This window comes from Sinocyclocheilus rhinocerous, unplaced genomic scaffold, assembly GCF_001515625.1.
Source record: "Sinocyclocheilus rhinocerous isolate Xijiao unplaced genomic scaffold, SAMN03320098_v1.1 scaffold271, whole genome shotgun sequence".
Classification (NCBI taxonomy): Eukaryota; Metazoa; Chordata; class Actinopteri; order Cypriniformes; family Cyprinidae; genus Sinocyclocheilus; species Sinocyclocheilus rhinocerous.
In genome coordinates, this window is record NW_015657574.1 from 1,009,613 (window position 1) to 1,026,873 (window position 17,261).

The 17,261-nt window shown below is 39.4% G+C and overlaps 1 protein-coding gene across 2 annotated transcripts in view; it reads left to right on the forward strand.

The window, feature by feature from the left end:
- The window catches only part of LOC107721317 (signal-induced proliferation-associated 1-like protein 1), an 83,299-nt gene extending 66,419 nt beyond the window's left edge, over nt 1-16,880 (forward strand). Inside the window, exons 9-21 of one of the 2 annotated variants that reach the window (XM_016529260.1) lie at nt 155-429; nt 1,585-1,875; nt 2,009-2,161; nt 2,380-2,504; nt 6,948-7,045; nt 8,176-8,618; nt 8,824-9,048; nt 9,514-9,673; nt 11,278-11,500; nt 11,936-12,109; nt 13,492-13,603; nt 13,710-13,788; nt 13,923-16,880. In XM_016529260.1, the coding sequence (XP_016384746.1) occupies nt 155-429; nt 1,585-1,875; nt 2,009-2,161; nt 2,380-2,504; nt 6,948-7,045; nt 8,176-8,618; nt 8,824-9,048; nt 9,514-9,673; nt 11,278-11,500; nt 11,936-12,109; nt 13,492-13,603; nt 13,710-13,788; nt 13,923-14,066 (2,502 nt within the window). In that variant the 3' untranslated portion in view covers nt 14,067-16,880. The remainder of the gene's footprint in view (nt 1-154; nt 430-1,584; nt 1,876-2,008; nt 2,162-2,379; nt 2,505-6,947; nt 7,046-8,175; nt 8,619-8,823; nt 9,049-9,513; nt 9,674-11,277; nt 11,501-11,935; nt 12,110-13,491; nt 13,604-13,709; nt 13,789-13,922) is intronic. The other variant, XM_016529261.1, reaches the window with a different exon arrangement.
- The last annotated feature ends 381 nt before the right edge of the window (nt 16,881-17,261 follow it).

The window sequence follows — 17,261 nt, forward strand, 5'->3', positions numbered from 1 at the left end:
CTCTTAGGTATCGAAATTTGGTACCGAACGACAAGATGGTTTTCGATACTCGATGGTATCGAGGCAATTCGGTCGGTGCCTAAAAAGTATCGAACTCGATACCCAGCCCTACAGACAAGTCATATCAATCTTTTATTTCGCTCTTTTCTCTCAGCACCTCACTAAAGGCTGTGAGACCTCTGAGATGACCTTGCGGAGGAATGGCCTGGGCCAACTTGGTTTTCACGTTAACTACGAAGGCATCGTGGCAGAGGTGGAGCCGTACGGCTATGCCTGGCAAGCGGGGCTGAGACAAGGCAGCCGGTTGGTTGAAATTTGCAAGGTGGCTGTGGCAACACTTTCACACGAGCAAATGATAGACCTGCTCCGCACCTCCGTAACTGTGAAAGTTGTCATCATACCGCCCCACGAGGATGCCACACCTCGCAGGTAGGTCTAAGTATCAGTTAATGTTTTGATTTCGTTATTTCTTAAGTGAATCCAGGTAAATAAGTAGGCAGTAATTATTTTTTGTCAGGTAGAAAAGTAAACCACTCGTTCCAAGTTTTGTAATAAGACAACAATACAAAACATTGCACCTTTGCAAACCAAAATAGATGAGATCTGCCTTCCCAGTCTAGGCTTGCCTGCAGGCACTGTGCCAACTTGAAGGTTATAATGATCAGGGTCTAAACTACAAATCATTAGATTGGATTGAGCCACAAAAAGGGTACAGTATGAGCCTGCATAGGTGATGTTTGACACCCAATTTATTGTTGAGAATTAAATTTAGAATGCCTTCTGAAATTACAGTTTAATTAGTAATTTTTACAGTTTAATTTATCACTTTTAAGTTTTGAGAAATATTAAAAGAGCCTAGAGGTTTATAAGCCTTACAGAGAGAATGTTGTTTATTTTAGTTAGCTAGAATAGTTGGTTGGTTAGTTAGTAACGTTTGAATAAATAATAATAAGTAACCTTTAAATAAATACTGTTCTTGTGAACTTTATTTTCATCCATACTGCACAAAAATATCAAGTAGCTGTTTTCGGCATTTTTTATTTAGCACTAAGTCAGCATATTAAAATGATTCCTGACGGATCATGTGGCATGTGAAAATTCAGCTTTTCCATCACAGGAATACATTTTTGAAACATTTTGAAATATAGTAAAAATAGAAAGCGATTATTTTAATATTGTGCTAATATATTGCAATATTATTGTTCTGACTGTATTTTTGACCAAATACACACAACCTTGTTGAGCATAAGAGACTTCTTTTAAAAAAGGTAGCTTTATTTTACAGTCCTGTTCCACATGTACATAATATGTACTTATTATTATTAAAAACAACTAAGCACTAACTCTGAACCTACCCCTAAACCTAACCTTAACCCATGTACAGTACTAACAGTAGTTACCATATATTACCCATTATTTTCTTAGGTAAGTACATTGTAAGTACACATACTGTTAAATAAAGTGCAACCAAAAAAAAAATCTTATCGACGTCAAACTTTTGTGCTAAGTGTAAATAGCTGATTTCACCTTTAAGAGTATGTCAAATGCCCTTCATTGCCACTAACTGCCTAATTCATCTTGCAGGGGCTGTTCAGAACTGCACCGCATGCCAGTCGTTGAATACAAGGGCAGCAATGAGAGCGGCTCATTTGAGTACAAGTTTCCTTTCCGGAGCAATAACAACAAATGGCAGCGCACCTCGTCCAGCCCACAGCAGTCCCTCACCGCCTCACCTCAGAGTCACAGTGGAACCCCGAACCGTGCTGTCAGCCTGGGGGCCAGCATGGGCAAGACCCTCTCTGCTGAGCGGCCCGAAAGAGCTGCCGCCATCCCCCGCAGCGTGTCCAGTGACGGCCGACCTCTGGACTCTAAAAGGTGCGTTCGATGGCTGCCTGTATGTAGTGGAGCTTTCGTTAAGTTGCACTTCCCCTTCATTTTTTTGCTTGTTCTACCTGTCTCTCGTGTTTATCTGTATTTGTGTGTATCGCTCTTTCTCTACCTCTCTCAGGATGTCTCCAGGTTCTGAGAACTATGCCCTGACCTCCTCTCTCATGTTGGGCCGCTCGCCGCACAACCGCAGTTCCCCCAGTAACCTCTCCTGCTCCAGTGACACGGGCTCAGGCAGCTCCGCTCACTGGAGGCAGAAGTCCATGCCGGAGGGGTGAGGCTCTACAAAACACCTCCTCTTACGGTCTACCTCCTCTTTGTCTTTGGTTTCTTTTAAGCTTTTAACCGTCCATCCCTTAATCACCCAGTCATCTCACCGCTTTATCTGTTCAAGCTTTCACACAGCGTTATTTATGACAAGATGGCTGTAGCATCGACCGCAAAATGATGCAAGCGATTGACAGCATATGCGTGTTTATGTTTCCGTTATAGATTTGCGCACAACAGGCACTCTCCTCTCCCAGCAGAGCGGCAAATGGGGGCAGAGGATGGAAGCAGCGGCAAGTCTACACCCAGCTGGCCCAGAGTGGAGGATAGCTCTGACAGACCGCCATCAGGTCAGACCACACTCTATCAGTGATGAATTATTAAAGGGAAGGGGGATAAATGTAAGGTGTCTGGAAGTGAGAGGGGAAAAGATCAATGAAGAAGGCTGCTGGAAAAAATGAATGAGCTTAACAAAACAGTTAACTGAATGAAAGACTGAAAGGGAGAATGGACTGGCAGTGAATATTCAAAAACACATGATGACAGAAAGAGTACTGCTGATGTATTACTGGGCTCTGAGGCCTTCAGTGCTGGATATTTAAATGACGTGAGATTTAGATTTTGCTTCTAGACTCATCAAAGCATGACACCATTCATAAACTCTCAGAAAACAAAATCAAAATTCTGCTTTATTTAACAGTAACACCACATCCTCTAAGCTGATTTAAAGCATTTCTTAAATCAGATGCTTTTATAATGAAAATATTACCTTTCTTCAATGCAGATTTGCAGACTGGATTAAATTCTGATTCCATTTTTCATTTTTCAGTTATGGCCATATTTCAGTTATAATGTCCGTTTTGCTTACATATGAAATAAATTGTCTCTCAGCTAATGATGTAAATTATAGAGGAAACTTTCAGATTTTGTACCTTTAGAAAAAAATGTTATTTTAAAAATTAACACAACAGGCAGTTTAGTTGGTATTTATATAACGGATATAATCAACTTGCTCACACTTTTTTTGCTATGTTTATTTTAGTAGTATTTGTATACTATTATAGATTTTATTAATATTTTGAATTGGCTTTTTTTTTTTTGATTTTTAGCTTTTATTTTAGTTTTAGTTAAGTTTAAATAATTGTGTTATATGCTTTTGTTAGTTTATTAGTTTATATGAAATATTTAATATTTATTTTTATAGTCTTTTTATTTCAACTTCATTCAAAATTCTGAAAACGATTTTTAGTAAACAATAAAAACACTGATGCTACAGACATGGTTCCTCAAATCATGATGTTAACTTTTCGAAGAGCCCAGGCTTACTTTACCTAGTCAATGATAAAATCCCATATACTTGCATTGTTGGAAGGATCTGAGAATCAGAATATCAAAGAGACTTGAGGGCAGACTCTTTTGACTTGAGCCTGTAAGTAACCACTCAGAACACCTTAGCAACCGCATAGCAATGTCCAAGCAGCCACCCACGACACCTTAGCATAGTGGCGGCCACGCAGGCAAGCGCCACTCAAATTCACTTCAAGATATGTAAAAACCTGGTCTTTCTTCTCAAGTACTTTCATTAGAAAACATTGAAAGTGACGCATTGCTTTAACCCAAGAACTTGGGCAAAGACATTACTCTTTAAAACATGCTAGCATGAAAACCAATGCACTGGAACGTATCATCTGAGGGTCCTTGTTGCCTTGCTGTAAGCTATGTGGTTTCGTTATCCCATATTTCTACCTGGCCTTGACGGCTTCCTCTTTTTGGGCCACACTTGTTTTTGACAGCAGGTCGGCTCCGTTCAGTCTTCTCGCCCTTCTAACACACAGCAGATCATCTGATCCTTCCCTCCCCCTGAATAACTCTCTCTTGTATAACCGTGGTCAACCTTAGGGCGCTCGATAGATCAAGCATAGCCTTTGAAAGTAAGCTGTGTCCAGTGAAAGGCAGCAAACATAAACGGTGTCTCAGAACAGCAGGCTGTGTATGGGTTCAAGCGAAGACAGAAATACCTCCTCTTTCCTGCTGGTATGGTTGTGTAAGCAGCGCTTTGTGTGCCTCTAGCACCCCCCCTCCTCTCCTCTCACTCTTCAAGGTCCAAGTGTGCTGTGACTCACACTGCCACCCTCTTTCTGCGTATTTTTCTTGTTTCTCTTCCTCTCACCCATTCCTCTGCTTCTCCACATGTCTCCTGTTTTTGACAGGAATATTCCCGGTTTGTTTTTTTGTTGTTGTAAGACTGCAGGACTTCTAGGCAGTCTTGTTGCCTCCACTGTGTCTGTCTCTCACTTTCTGTCTCTGTTTATGTCCCCTCTTTTGTATATTTCTCCGAAACCATCTTACTGTTTTCAGCTTCTCTGACTGTTGTGGTCAAGCGGCCCACCTCCACATTTTGACCCCTCTTAGCTCCGCTATGTGACCTCTCGGAGACCCGGACGATAATAGCAGGGTCCGGCCCACGCAAAACACATCTGAGCCATTCGGCCCAGTCAACTATATGACCCGTGCTGTAAATGTTACCGCAGCCTAGAATTATACGCCGCTCTCATGATTACAGTCGACTGTTCGGAGCATGCGAGGTCAGTTGGCAAATGCTGACCTATGTCGGTTTTGTCTTATGGGTTGGCTTTGAACCTCAAGAACCTTAAAGGGATAGTTCACCCAAAAATGAGAATTGTCATTAATTACTCATCCTCATGTCATTCCAAACCCGTAAGGCTTTCGGAAAACACAAATTAAGATAAGAAATCTGAGAGCTTTCTAAACCTGCATAGACAGCAATGCAACCGACACGTTCAATGCCAAAAAAGGTCATAAGGACGTCCTTAAAATAGTCCATGTGACATCAGTGGTTCAAACTTAAATGTTATGAAGCTATGAGAATACTTTTTGTGCACAAAGAAAATACAAGTATTCTCATAGCTTTATAAAATTATGATTGAACCACTGATGTCACATGGACTATTTTACCGTTGTCTTTACTACCTTTTTGGGCATTGAACGTGTCAGTTGCGTTGCTGTCTATGCAGGTTCAGAAAGCTCTCGAATTTCTTCAAAAATTTTCTTAATTTGTGTTCCAAAGATGAACGAATATCTTATGGGTTTGTAACGACATGAGGGTGAGTAATTAATGACAGAATTTTCATTTTTGGGTGAACTATCCCTTTAAGTTCTTCTTGAACCACAAAGAAAATTACAAAATAAAAAATAAATATTTTATATTTTATATAGATATTTATCAATATAAATTTCCCATAATCTTAGGAATGTATAAAAATAACTACTGATGAATAAATAATGCAGAAATTTTTATTAGAGGAAGACAAATTTAAGAAGGTGGAAAAGGAAGAGAAGAGGGAGAGGAAGGCCAGTGAAAAAAATTTTTGAGATCTGTTCTGTTGACCATGTCTGGAAGCCTGGAAGGCATGTGACAAAATCATGAGGCATACAAGGGCTACTTTTAGGAATTTTTGACAGATTTCTGACATTTTATGTTGCTCATTGACATGAGCTTATACTTTTCCCAGTAACTTCTAGATACTTTTCCTGAAGCGATGCTCCATTTTTCTAAAGCATGTTAGCACAGAATTGTTTATTCAGGAATGAATTTGCATTGATTAAAGAGTGATTTTTTCTTAAAAGATTGTGGTTTGTACAAACTGAGTTTGAGTTCTGAGATACTGCAAGGTATTATTATTCTGAAAAACAAACAAAACTCCGCTTTGAATCGCTGAAGGGAGGTAGAGACAGGAAGTGGGGTGTCAAGAGGGGAAGGAAAGCCTTTTCATAAAACTCGAAAGGAATTGCCCCCCTCTGACAAAGTGCAGTGGTTCATTCTTGTACAAAGAAATGACGTTTTCCCCTAATGTTTTCACAAATGTGTGTCCAGAATGAAGTCTACTCGATTATGTCTTATAGCCTGTATAATCAGCCTGGGTGAACCGTGACGCACAAAGTGTCTGATGTTTTAGGATCATTTCAAGTCTGTATCTTTTCTGACGCTCTGCTTCCTGTCCATCCAACCCCCTCCCCCTCATGAAGTCTGTGTGCTTTAATTGCTCGTAACATCTATTTTTGTTATGCTGGCCATTATGTAACGGCCAACAGTTACACAATAGTTTCATTTACACTCAATGTCCTGTAATGAAATCAGCCCAGACTGTTAGCTATATTGGTCAAATTATTAAAAACTCTTTTACTTAAAAAACTCACTTACTCACTTACTTAAAAAAAATTTTTTTTTTGAAGGAATTATGTTCTATAATGTGTGCATGTATGCATTGCGTGTGCGTGCACGCATGCATGTGTACTTCAGGTTTTGTTTATGACATTGCTCATCTAAATGAGTCTCAAGTGTGTCTGTTTCCTCTCTGCTGTTGTGCCCTCATTTTCAGAATTCACCAGAGTGTTTTTTTCTGTTAAGTACCGTCTAATGTCCTGTTTTCTAATGCACTCTTATCTCTTATGTTCTGTAGATGCTCCAGTCACTAAGTCTAGCTCGTCCTACTTACTTAAAAAACTCACTTACTCACTTACTTAAAAAAAATTTTTTTTTTGAAGGAATTATGTTCTATAATGTGTGCATGTATGCATTGCGTGTGCGTGCACGCATGCATGTGTACTTCAGGTTTTGTTTATGACATTGCTCATCTAAATGAGTCTCAAGTGTGTCTGTTTCCTCTCTGCTGTTGTGCCCTCATTTTCAGAATTCACCAGAGTGTTTTTTTCTGTTAAGTACCGTCTAATGTCCTGTTTTCTAATGCACTCTTATCTCTTATGTTCTGTAGATGCTCCAGTCACTAAGTCTAGCTCGTCCTACTCAGGCGGCCCACGCATCCAGAGACAGGAACAGGTTATTCACCTTTCACCCAAGAAGGGCAGCCAGGTAGGTTCTCGACTGCTGCATATAACCGCTCTTAAAAATGATGCTGCGTGGTATCTCTTCACTAAAGGAGCTTTAAGTGCACTATACAATACCACAAACATTAGTTTGTTAACACTAAGCAAATATGTCAGTCAGAAGGTTAGTTAAAAGTAATCTTTTAAGACTGAAATCCATTCAGAGCACCTTAGCAGCTAAGGTCAATAATATATACATTATTGTTCAAAAGTTTGGGATCAGTAAGATTTTTTGTTATTTATACTAGAAATATAGTTAAATATATTTATATAATACTGAAAACATATATTTTTAAAATAATTTTTTATACTTTTGTTCTGCATTAAATTGATAAAAAAATGAGTAAAAATTTATAAAATGTAAAGATTTGTGAATTTATATTTAAAATAAATAATGTTGTATTGAACTTCATGTTAAAAGACTTTTCATGTTTCCACAAAAGATTTAGAAGTGCAACTTATCAACTGATAATATAAAGAAATGTTTCTTGAGCACCAATCAGCATATTAAAATGATTTCTGAATGTGACACTGAAAACTGAAGTAATGGCTGCTGAAATTTCAGCTGTCATCTGTTATTTTAAAATTGTAATATTTTACAAAATGCTGTTTTTACTGTATTTTTGATCAAATAAACATTTAAAAAAAAATCTTGCTGACCTCAAACTTTTGAACCGTAATATATGAGTAAATGTATTCTTTGTATTCGTTGATTTTGAAAGCATATTTATGCCATTTTCAAGAAACGTTTTAATTACTCTGAAATGTAATGTAGCGTAAGCAGCAAATAAAACACTTTTGTTATGAAATATTTTTCCTTAAAAACATGATTTTACATGATAATCATTATTTTAATAAAAAAGATTTTTCCATGTAAAATGTATTTATCATCAAAATGTCATGAATTGATAAATATAGTTTTTGAGGAGCTGCACAACACATTTTACAACCTTGCTTTGTCATTAAAAGCACACATTCATGAGTTTTTTTTTTTTTTTTGAGCATGTTGGTTGCACCACATTTTGTTGGTCGACTTATATACTGCTCTGGCATTGTGATGGGCAACCTAATTTGCTTTGGTGTAGCTCTTTCTGAATATATGGCCTTTTCTTACAGTCTGAAGGTCCGTACTCCCACTCCAGCAGTAATACGCTCTCCAGCACCACGTCTAGTGGGGGTCACAGCGATGACAAGTGGTATGATCTGGGCAGTGGAGGGATAGCAGACCAGCCGGACTCGGAGCCGAACGGTTTGGGTGGTGGAGGCTACCTGCAGGGCGCTTCAGCCGACAGCGGCATTGATGCTACATCATACGGCCCCACCCATGGCAGTTCTAGCTCTCTGCTGGCTGTGGGAGCTGCTGGTGCCAGAGAAAGAGCCCCCTCACCTTGGCACAGCCCCACAGAAGGGGGCCGGAGGGTGCTTGAGAGGTCCCCTCCTGCAGCTGAATCCCCAGTGTCCCCTGCAGATGGGCCGCCTACTACCCGAAGCCCACCGACCCATCTACTGGTCCGGGATGGCAGCTCCTACAGTCTGAGTGACATGGCCTCTTATTCTAGGTATGCTTTTTGCCATGGGATTTTTTTTTAGCAACAACCTAGCAAATACTCAGAACTCCTATGAGTTTTGCATGCAGTTTTTTGATATACTGTATCAAATGTTTGTACTTGTAATATTTTGACAAATATGATGCTATAAAGTATGTGTGCAGTTTATTTTCTGAGATAGTCTAGACATGTTTTCCCTCATCTGGCTCTTCCTCAGCACACGCCACTCTGTCAGCCCTGCAGTCCTGAGCTCCAGCCACAGCTCCCCACGTGAAGAGTCTTCCTCAGCCACCTCCCCCTCCTCCTCCTCCTCCTCCCAGAGCTCGGTGTCACCTGGCCCTAAGAGTTTCTATCCGCGCCAAGGGGCCACTAGCAAATACCTGATCGGCTGGAGGAAACCAGGCAGCACCATCAACTCTGTGGACTTTGGGGACACACGCAAGTAAGTGAAGGAGCTCGACTGTGGGGATGATGGATGGCTGAAAGATGTGTGACTGGATTATTAAGGTGTGAAGGAGATGTTCGAAAAGATACACACAGGGAAACGGTCACAAGTTCAAGTTCATAAATCATGGACTAACTGCAGTCCTGTTTGATCAAATTGTCACAAGTTGTTTTATAGACTGTTAAGTTTGATCTAGTTGTTTTTGCTCTCTCTGATCTTCCTTTTCAGTAGCAATAAATGTGTGATCTTTTTGTCAAAAAAAAGATTTTAGCTTTTGTTTTCCTCCATGGCGCTTGTATTTTTATTTATTTTTTACCAATACATGACTGCCACCTTCTGGAGAAGAAGCGTAATAACATTGAAATGAAATCTGTGCAATATTCATCCTGTAAATATGGAAATTATTGGCTTAAAACGAACAGATTTAATGTTTTAATTCAAAATCTTTGTTTTTTTCTTTAGAAGACCACAGGGTGAGGGATCAGACCCCGGGTCTTCTCAGTCCAGGCCCTCTCTTAGGGATCTGCACTCTCCTCAAGCCATGTGCAAGTCTACAGTGGAAGAGGATCTGAAGAAACTTGTCACACCAGAAAGTCCCCCATCCAAGCAGCACAAGGACAAGGTACGTCAACTGAAAAAACTACAATACTACACCAGTGTGCTCCATTTCTGAGTAAGGTTGGCCAATAACATCAAGTTTACACCTGGTATTAGGGCTAAATGATTAAAAAAATCAAAATCATGATATAACTTAATAAATTGAAAGGACTGCTTTGAGTTTGCATTATTTATAATGTGCATCTGAAAACCTAACATGCCAAACGTTTCACCAAATTTTTAACAAGCGTGTATAAATCAATTTTTTAATACTATTTTTTTTTTTTTACTGTACAATAATCATATAGTAATGATGGTGATTATTATTGTTATTTTTACTCTGATTCTTACCATTTTGTAGTCTTACTGATATTTACAATATTGGCCAAATTTGCAGTCTACAAACAAGTTCTTTTTTTAAATCACATTTTAATTGTACATTTTATCAGAAAAATTAAATTATCAAAAATGAGGATTAAGGCCTGTTCACACCAAGGAAGGTAACAATAATGATAAAGATATAATTTAAAAAATCATTCTAAATTTAAAATAACAAGTCCACACCACGACTATAATGATAACGGCTAGAGCTGCACGATTAATCGTTAAAAAAATTGTGATCTCAATTCAAACACCTACGCAATCTAATTTCTAAATGACAATGATTTGCCTGTGTCTGTTAAACCTTTGTCTGTTAAACCTTGGAACATTCAAATCTGCCGCTGACACAGAGAGCAGACATGTTTAGGTAAGAAACACAAACTCTTTTCAACTACAATGTATTATTTCTGTAATACAGTCATTCATATGATCACAGAAATACAGGAATAAATGTTTTTAGTTCGGATACAAACATTGATGTCTATGGTAGCGATCAATATAGAGCAAAATACCTTCTGAAAGTAACTGGCGCTTCAAATAACGTTTGTGTCGATTTCATTGTTAAAAATGTTATTTGGCATTGAATCATTCATTCAAGAGATTTGTTCAAAAACACTGATTCATCCATTAATGAAATAAGTGAAGTATTTATGAGTGAGTCATTGAATTATTCATTTAAACCACTTTTTCAAAATGTTAATATTAAAAATTGGTTTATTAAAAATATATTTATATATAAAAACATACAAATATATATTTTTTAAAATATATATATAAAAAATATATAAACACATTTAAATAGACTGCAGTAATTAATATTTTGTCACAAATTATTTTGTTTAGTACAGAATCATGAGAGAATCGTAATCTCTATTTGAGACAAAAAATATAGTGATTCTCAATTTATCCAGAATCGGCTCTAATAACAGCACAGAAGAACCACTTTAAAAATGATTTTTTTTCCCAGCTGATGAACGATAACATTGAAAGACACTCACACTGTGACGAGAGGGACAGGGCCGAGAGCCACGGGATCTCACACACACAATAAGTATCCATGCATTAAAGAGCTCAAGCATTTAGAGCAGCAGAAAACAAAACTACAGCACATGTTTAGAATAAACAGAATGTTATTGTACATCGGCATGGATGCTAACATAGTTATCATTATAGTTATTGTTCTTGGTGTGAATGGTAGCAGTGGGTCAGTGACATCAATCATATATCCATCTCTTCTCTTCCCTGCAGTCCTCCTCAGGTCCAGCAAGCTCAGGGCGGCGTTCTCTGCACCGCACCCTGTCAGATGAGAGTATATACTGGGGTCAGCGGCTGCCATCTCTGGGAGATTCAGTTCTAGAGCAGGCTCTGGCCAGCGACGTGCTCTTCAGCTGCTCTACCCTTCCACGATCTCCGACCACCCGTGGCGCCCCACTGCGCAGACCTTCCTACAAAATGGGCATCAAGATGCATGGTGAGAAAACCTGTCATGATTGGGTCAGAGTGCCGTTACAGTCTAGCACAATCTATAGAGATGTCCTGAAAATGCAAAATATCATAGAACAAATCTTTTAAGTCTGAAGTCATCAACAGGGGGTCCGAGACATGACTGCAGGAGCTACACCAATTGAGTTTGATCTCAAAACATACTCTTGAGAATAAATGAGACAAAATGCTAATTCAAAACTAAAATTCAGCTAAATGTTTCATTGTCTGGGAAGTTTTTAACTTTTTTACTCTGTACCGCAAGCTATGAAAGTGCATTGCAATGTAGTTCCATTAATTAAAGTTAGTGCTCCCCTAGATTTGCCTTTTATGTTGTGTAAGTTCCACACTCCACAAACTTTAACTGGGCTAAAGCGCACAATCACACACACACCACCTCGTGTTTTCTCATTGGCTGTGTTAGGTGACCTCTCAGCGTCTGACACCTCTCTAGCAGACCTGCACGAGCGACAGAGGCCACCTCCTCCTGAACTGGGTCTCATGCCCCTCCCGGACACGGACACAGACAGTGGCCTGGACTGGACCCACCTCGTGGATGTTGCCAATGCTTTCGAGGGTGAGAGAAGACCACAGCGCAGTGAGCCCATTTCTTTTCTCTTTATCTCTCATCGTTTAGCTATATCACAGCTTTGCACAATCCACCTGTCCATCTTTTATAGGAGAGAGAGTTCTTTTTGTTAAATTAAAAGTGTTTCTTTAACTATGAGCGCTTTTATATGCCAGGGTTTGATTGTTAAAAGGATAGTTCAACCAAAAATGAAAATTCTGTCATTAATTACTCACCCTCATGTCGTTCCAAACCCGTAAGACCATCTTTCATCTTCGGAACACAAATGAAGACATTTTTGATGAAATCCGAGAGCTTTCTGACCCTTCAGCAATGCAACTGACACGCCAAAAGCCCGATCTTTCAAAGCCCAGAAAGATAGTAAAGGACAACAGTCTATGTGACATCAGTGGTCCAACAATAATACTATGAAGCTACGAGAATACTTTTTTTGCACATAGAAAACAAAATAACTTTATTCATAGATTTCTTCTCTTCCGGGTCAGTCTCCACCGCCATCCATGAAAGTACCACGATGTATTGTGAATGGTGAATGGTGGCAGATACCTACTGATTATAAAGATGTCCTTACTACCTTTCTGGGCTTTGAACATGTCAGGTGCGTTGCTGTCTATGCAGGGTTAGAAAGCTCTCGGATTTCATAAAAAATATCTTAATTTGTGCTTTGAAGATGAACAAAGGTCTTATGCGTTTGGAATGACATGAGGATGAGTAATTAATGACAGAATTTAAATTTTGGGGTAAACTATCCCTTTAAAGCTACAATATGTAACTTACTATTCATAAAATTAGCTTTAGCAAGATAAAAGCATAGACCATTTTATTCCAAAGATGTAAAAATTGCCATCACTGTCATTACCAGCACAAAATATTATCAAACACCACCCATAAATTAACTTTTGGAGGGAATGGTGCTTGTGATGAGAATGTTCATAAAAAGAATATGTCTTATTCTCCTGTGACTGTAAAATTAAACAACTGAATGAGAGTGCGAAAAGTGTTTTAAGGGAGTTTAATCACAGATCACAAAGCCAAAAGTGGCCAATAACACCCATTACTGATCAAGAACTTGATGTGTCTTAAACTTTACAGTTATTTAGGCTTATGAGGTTAAAGATTTGTCCATTTTGTCATACCATGATTTGCTGAAATGTTAGGATTTAGAATAATGAGTGAACTGCTGTTATATTAATGGGAATGTCCCCTGAGGACTTGCACTGATGGACAGATGTGAAATTATGTCTTGGAATGTGCGTCTGTGTTAAGCTCGAGGTGCTGCTTTATCATTTGCCTAATGCTGCCTTCACAGTTAAATTAATGCTCTGCTTGTCATCACATCATCATCATCTCTCTCTCAACTCCATCACACTCTTCTTCCATTCCCCTCTCAGTGCAGAAAGGGTTTATGTTTAGTTCTCAAGACATCAGTCAGAGAGGAGAGACTTCGCTCAGTCCTCAGCATCTAGAGCTGCAGCCAGTGCTGCACACCAGACTCTCCCCCAGGTACATCCACCATCCAATGCGTAAATCTTATTTTATGTGTGAATGTGCTTTCTTAGTAGTTTCTTGCACGTCATCCTTTTTGTCCTAACTCTGGTTCTTCTGTTAGTGAGGGGCCTTCAAGCTACAGTGGGAAGGTTTCTCAGCTGGAAGCTTTGGTGAAGATGTTGCAGGAGGACTTGAAGAAAGTGAGGAGAACCTCTTTGACTTTTACAACCCTAGTGACTCTGTTGTAAACAGAAGCGCTGTCGAAATCTAAAGTTAGTGTATTCACCCTCACATTTATCATTCTCTCACTCTGTTTTTCCTGTTTGTTCTAAAGGAGAGGGAAGAGAAATTGAAACTGCAGGCACAAATTAAGAGGCTTTGGGAGGACAATCAGAGGCTGCAAGAAGAGTCTCAAAGCTCCGCTGCCAAGCTCAAGAAGTTCACGGAGTGGGTCTTTAACACCATCGATCTGAACTGAGCCATCTGCAGAAGACAGGCAAGATCAATAGACTTCTCGAGGACCAGACAGACGTGGGAGAGACTTTTACTCCCATGCGAGACCGGATTGAGAATTGTCCATTCACAATTCAACATAATTTGATGTTCAAATTAGCATTCCTCTACAGACGGTGGCGATAATGACCAACTCTGACATGGCTCAAAGTCAGGGGAGGGCAAAAATACAAATCTTCAGCCCTTTCCTGTGATGACTTCTCCTCTCTAGATCCCCTGGGACATCATTAGAAGTGCCCACAGAAGTAACTAGTAACTGGCTGTGATGCCAGCCTCTGCCTTCCAGGCTGTTCCACTCTTGTCCCTCCTGTGCCCTACTTATGACTGACAACCTGACATTTGGTTCCAGTCATTTTGACAGTGCTACAGACCTGCCCCATGAAGACCCCCTGCCTCAGAGCCAGAGTAGAAGACTCCTCTGCTACACGACCATATTTCAGCATCCAGTCGTAAAATTTTGCGGCGTCATTGTGGTTTTGGAGTTTGTGCTTTTTTCCCAAACTAGGATGCCTGTCCGCATGAAACCGATCTACAAACTGTGCTTGTACCATTACACCATTTGTTTCAAAAGAAGGAACACTGTTGTTTTTTTTTGTTTTTTTTGAGGCGGCATAAAGTGATTTGCTCATAATGAAGTCAAAACTTTTGTTGTGTTGTGATGTTTCATCTCAACATCAATTGAAGCAATAGCAGGGAGTCTAAACCCTTGTCCTAAAGACCGGACCCGCGCATACATAATGACTTTGGCAGTATCCTGCCTTGAAGTACATCTCAAGTCTGTGGTACGAACACTGATGATCCTACAAGTCTGGAATTTAAGGACAAGTCTTAATTTGGGAACAGTTCAGTTATTTATTCCGTTTATGTTTTGAGTAATCAATTATTGATTCTCTATGCGTGCAGTACAACGGACATCTGTGTATAGTGTTTATTTCAGAAGGGGATGTCACTTCATTTGGACTCCGGTTTTATTTTTGGTATTATTTTTATTTCTAGTAGAGTTCTGCCTGAGCTGCAGTATTTTTTATTTGTTTTTTTTGTGCGAGTTGTGGTGCCCTAGTCTGCTATTGTGTTGCTTTAGTGCCATCTAGTGGTAATAAGTGATCGTCTCACTTGACTTCAGCTCTAATCTATTCCGGTATGTTTCCACGTTGCCTAAACACACCCATAGTGATGGAAACCTTCCATTCAAACAAGAAACAATGCTATAAAAAGCAGACACACGGGTATTGGATTCAATATCAGGGATGAGAGGAGGTGCCTTTCTGAGAAAAGGGAAAATAGGAAGGAGGTAAAAAAACTAGGAGCCTTTTCACAGGCATAACAGAAGTCATGAGTTCTCATGAAAAATGCAATGGGCTGCTCACAGGAACTAGCCTCAGAAAGAATGCACTCACACAGAGTCATTTCTCGGGTGCTGTGGCCATCATCGCGCAACGAGCACGGAATCAGAGGGACGGCTTAGTTAAGAGCCGGTTCACTGTCTGGGATCAATAATATTGAACAACTGCCCTGTAATCTCACACCCAGTTATAGCACTTTGCTCTTGTTGTCAGTTCCTCAGTCCCTCGTTAGAACATAGTGGCATTCCCAGAGCAAAAAGGACAGTCATCAAAGACCAAACATCTTGCCCTACTTATATCACTGACCCAAGTAATGTATAGCTCAAATATTGTATAGCTCTCCATTTTCTGGTTTGAAGGGCCTGTTTATACTGTGCAGGAAATGCTAGCTTGTTTCTCAGTATAATGAAGATGGAGTCCATTTCTGGATACTTTAAGTATTGTGCAGAAGATGTGCACAATGGATCCGGAGGTCACTTTGATTTGAGTTTGTGAACAGTGAGCAGCCATAATTGATTCTGTTCTAGGAATCACTCGAAGTGTCTCAGAAAGTGCCTCCCGATGCCAGCAGAGAACGACACACTAAGAATGCCAAACATTTTGCCTCGGTCAAAACTCCCTGTAAACAGGGATGACCTGCACAACATGGAGAACGACGCGAGATTATTCATTTCATTTCCAGGTTTTGCTGCCTCAGTCAGGAGGGTGAAACAAGAGCATCAAACTCCCTGACCGCAGAAAACACGACTGCTATTTATTCTCGCATCTCTCCCCTCTGGTTTTGGTATTCATTTTTCCAACATTCTCAATCCTTTATCATTTTTAAACACATAAATGGTTTTGTTCAAGGTAAATATTGACGACTGTGGGAATGTGAATTTTTTTTTATTCATTCTTTCTCTTATCTCTTCTATTTTTGTTCTTAGCTTCCTGAGTTGAATTTCTTTGCACTGTTTTTGTTTTGTTTTGTAGAAATCTATCGCGACTGGTTTATGGACATGCATAAACATATGGCTTTTGATGTTGTTTCTTGTTCTTACATATGCAGTCACTTTTGAGAGAGAAGAGGATGGGATGGTGTTCCCTTCCTTGATCTCTTTTATATTGTCATTAGACGTTACTCCATATATTCTCCCATCTAAACTTTAAAGAATTGTGTTTTTAATGATGTGCACATTTTAAAAAGGAGCATTACGATTACAAACAAAAAGTACTGTTTACATATACTGTTCATCTTCTTTGTAAAGTGTAGAGGTTTAAAAAGAGACTTTCCAGTGATTACAGTATTAAGGTTTCATAAATAAATAATAAAAAAAAAACTTGATTTGAGGTGCTGTAATTATTCATGAACTGGTCAAAACAAATGGCTCGTGCTTGCCGCCTGCTCTATGAGGTGTAATCTGCCATTGCTTTCTGAGCCAATAAATTAATTTAAATGCCATAGTTGAATGTCATTCCACGTCTCCTCGTGTTTATTATTATTGCTGCAATCTGTGCCCTTGTTTCATGTTTTTGTCTTTCTCTCCATCAGTGTTGTGCTTTTGTGGGAGAGGCTGATTTTTACCACGGTAACGGCGAGGATAATTGCACCTTGCAGTAAGTAATCAGCAAAGCCTGTTGAAGAGCAGGGCTGGATTGCCAAGGGCTCCTCACGTCCTCCTGCTGATCTGCCTCTGATTGTGACGTTGACCCTCCCGTGACTGTGGCCGCTGAATCCCATCTAATGTCATTGTGGCAGTGATATAGCTGAATTAGCAGAATTAAGCTGCTTCTCTTTGTGGAAATGCTAATATTCACCCAAAATGGAAAAGAACAGA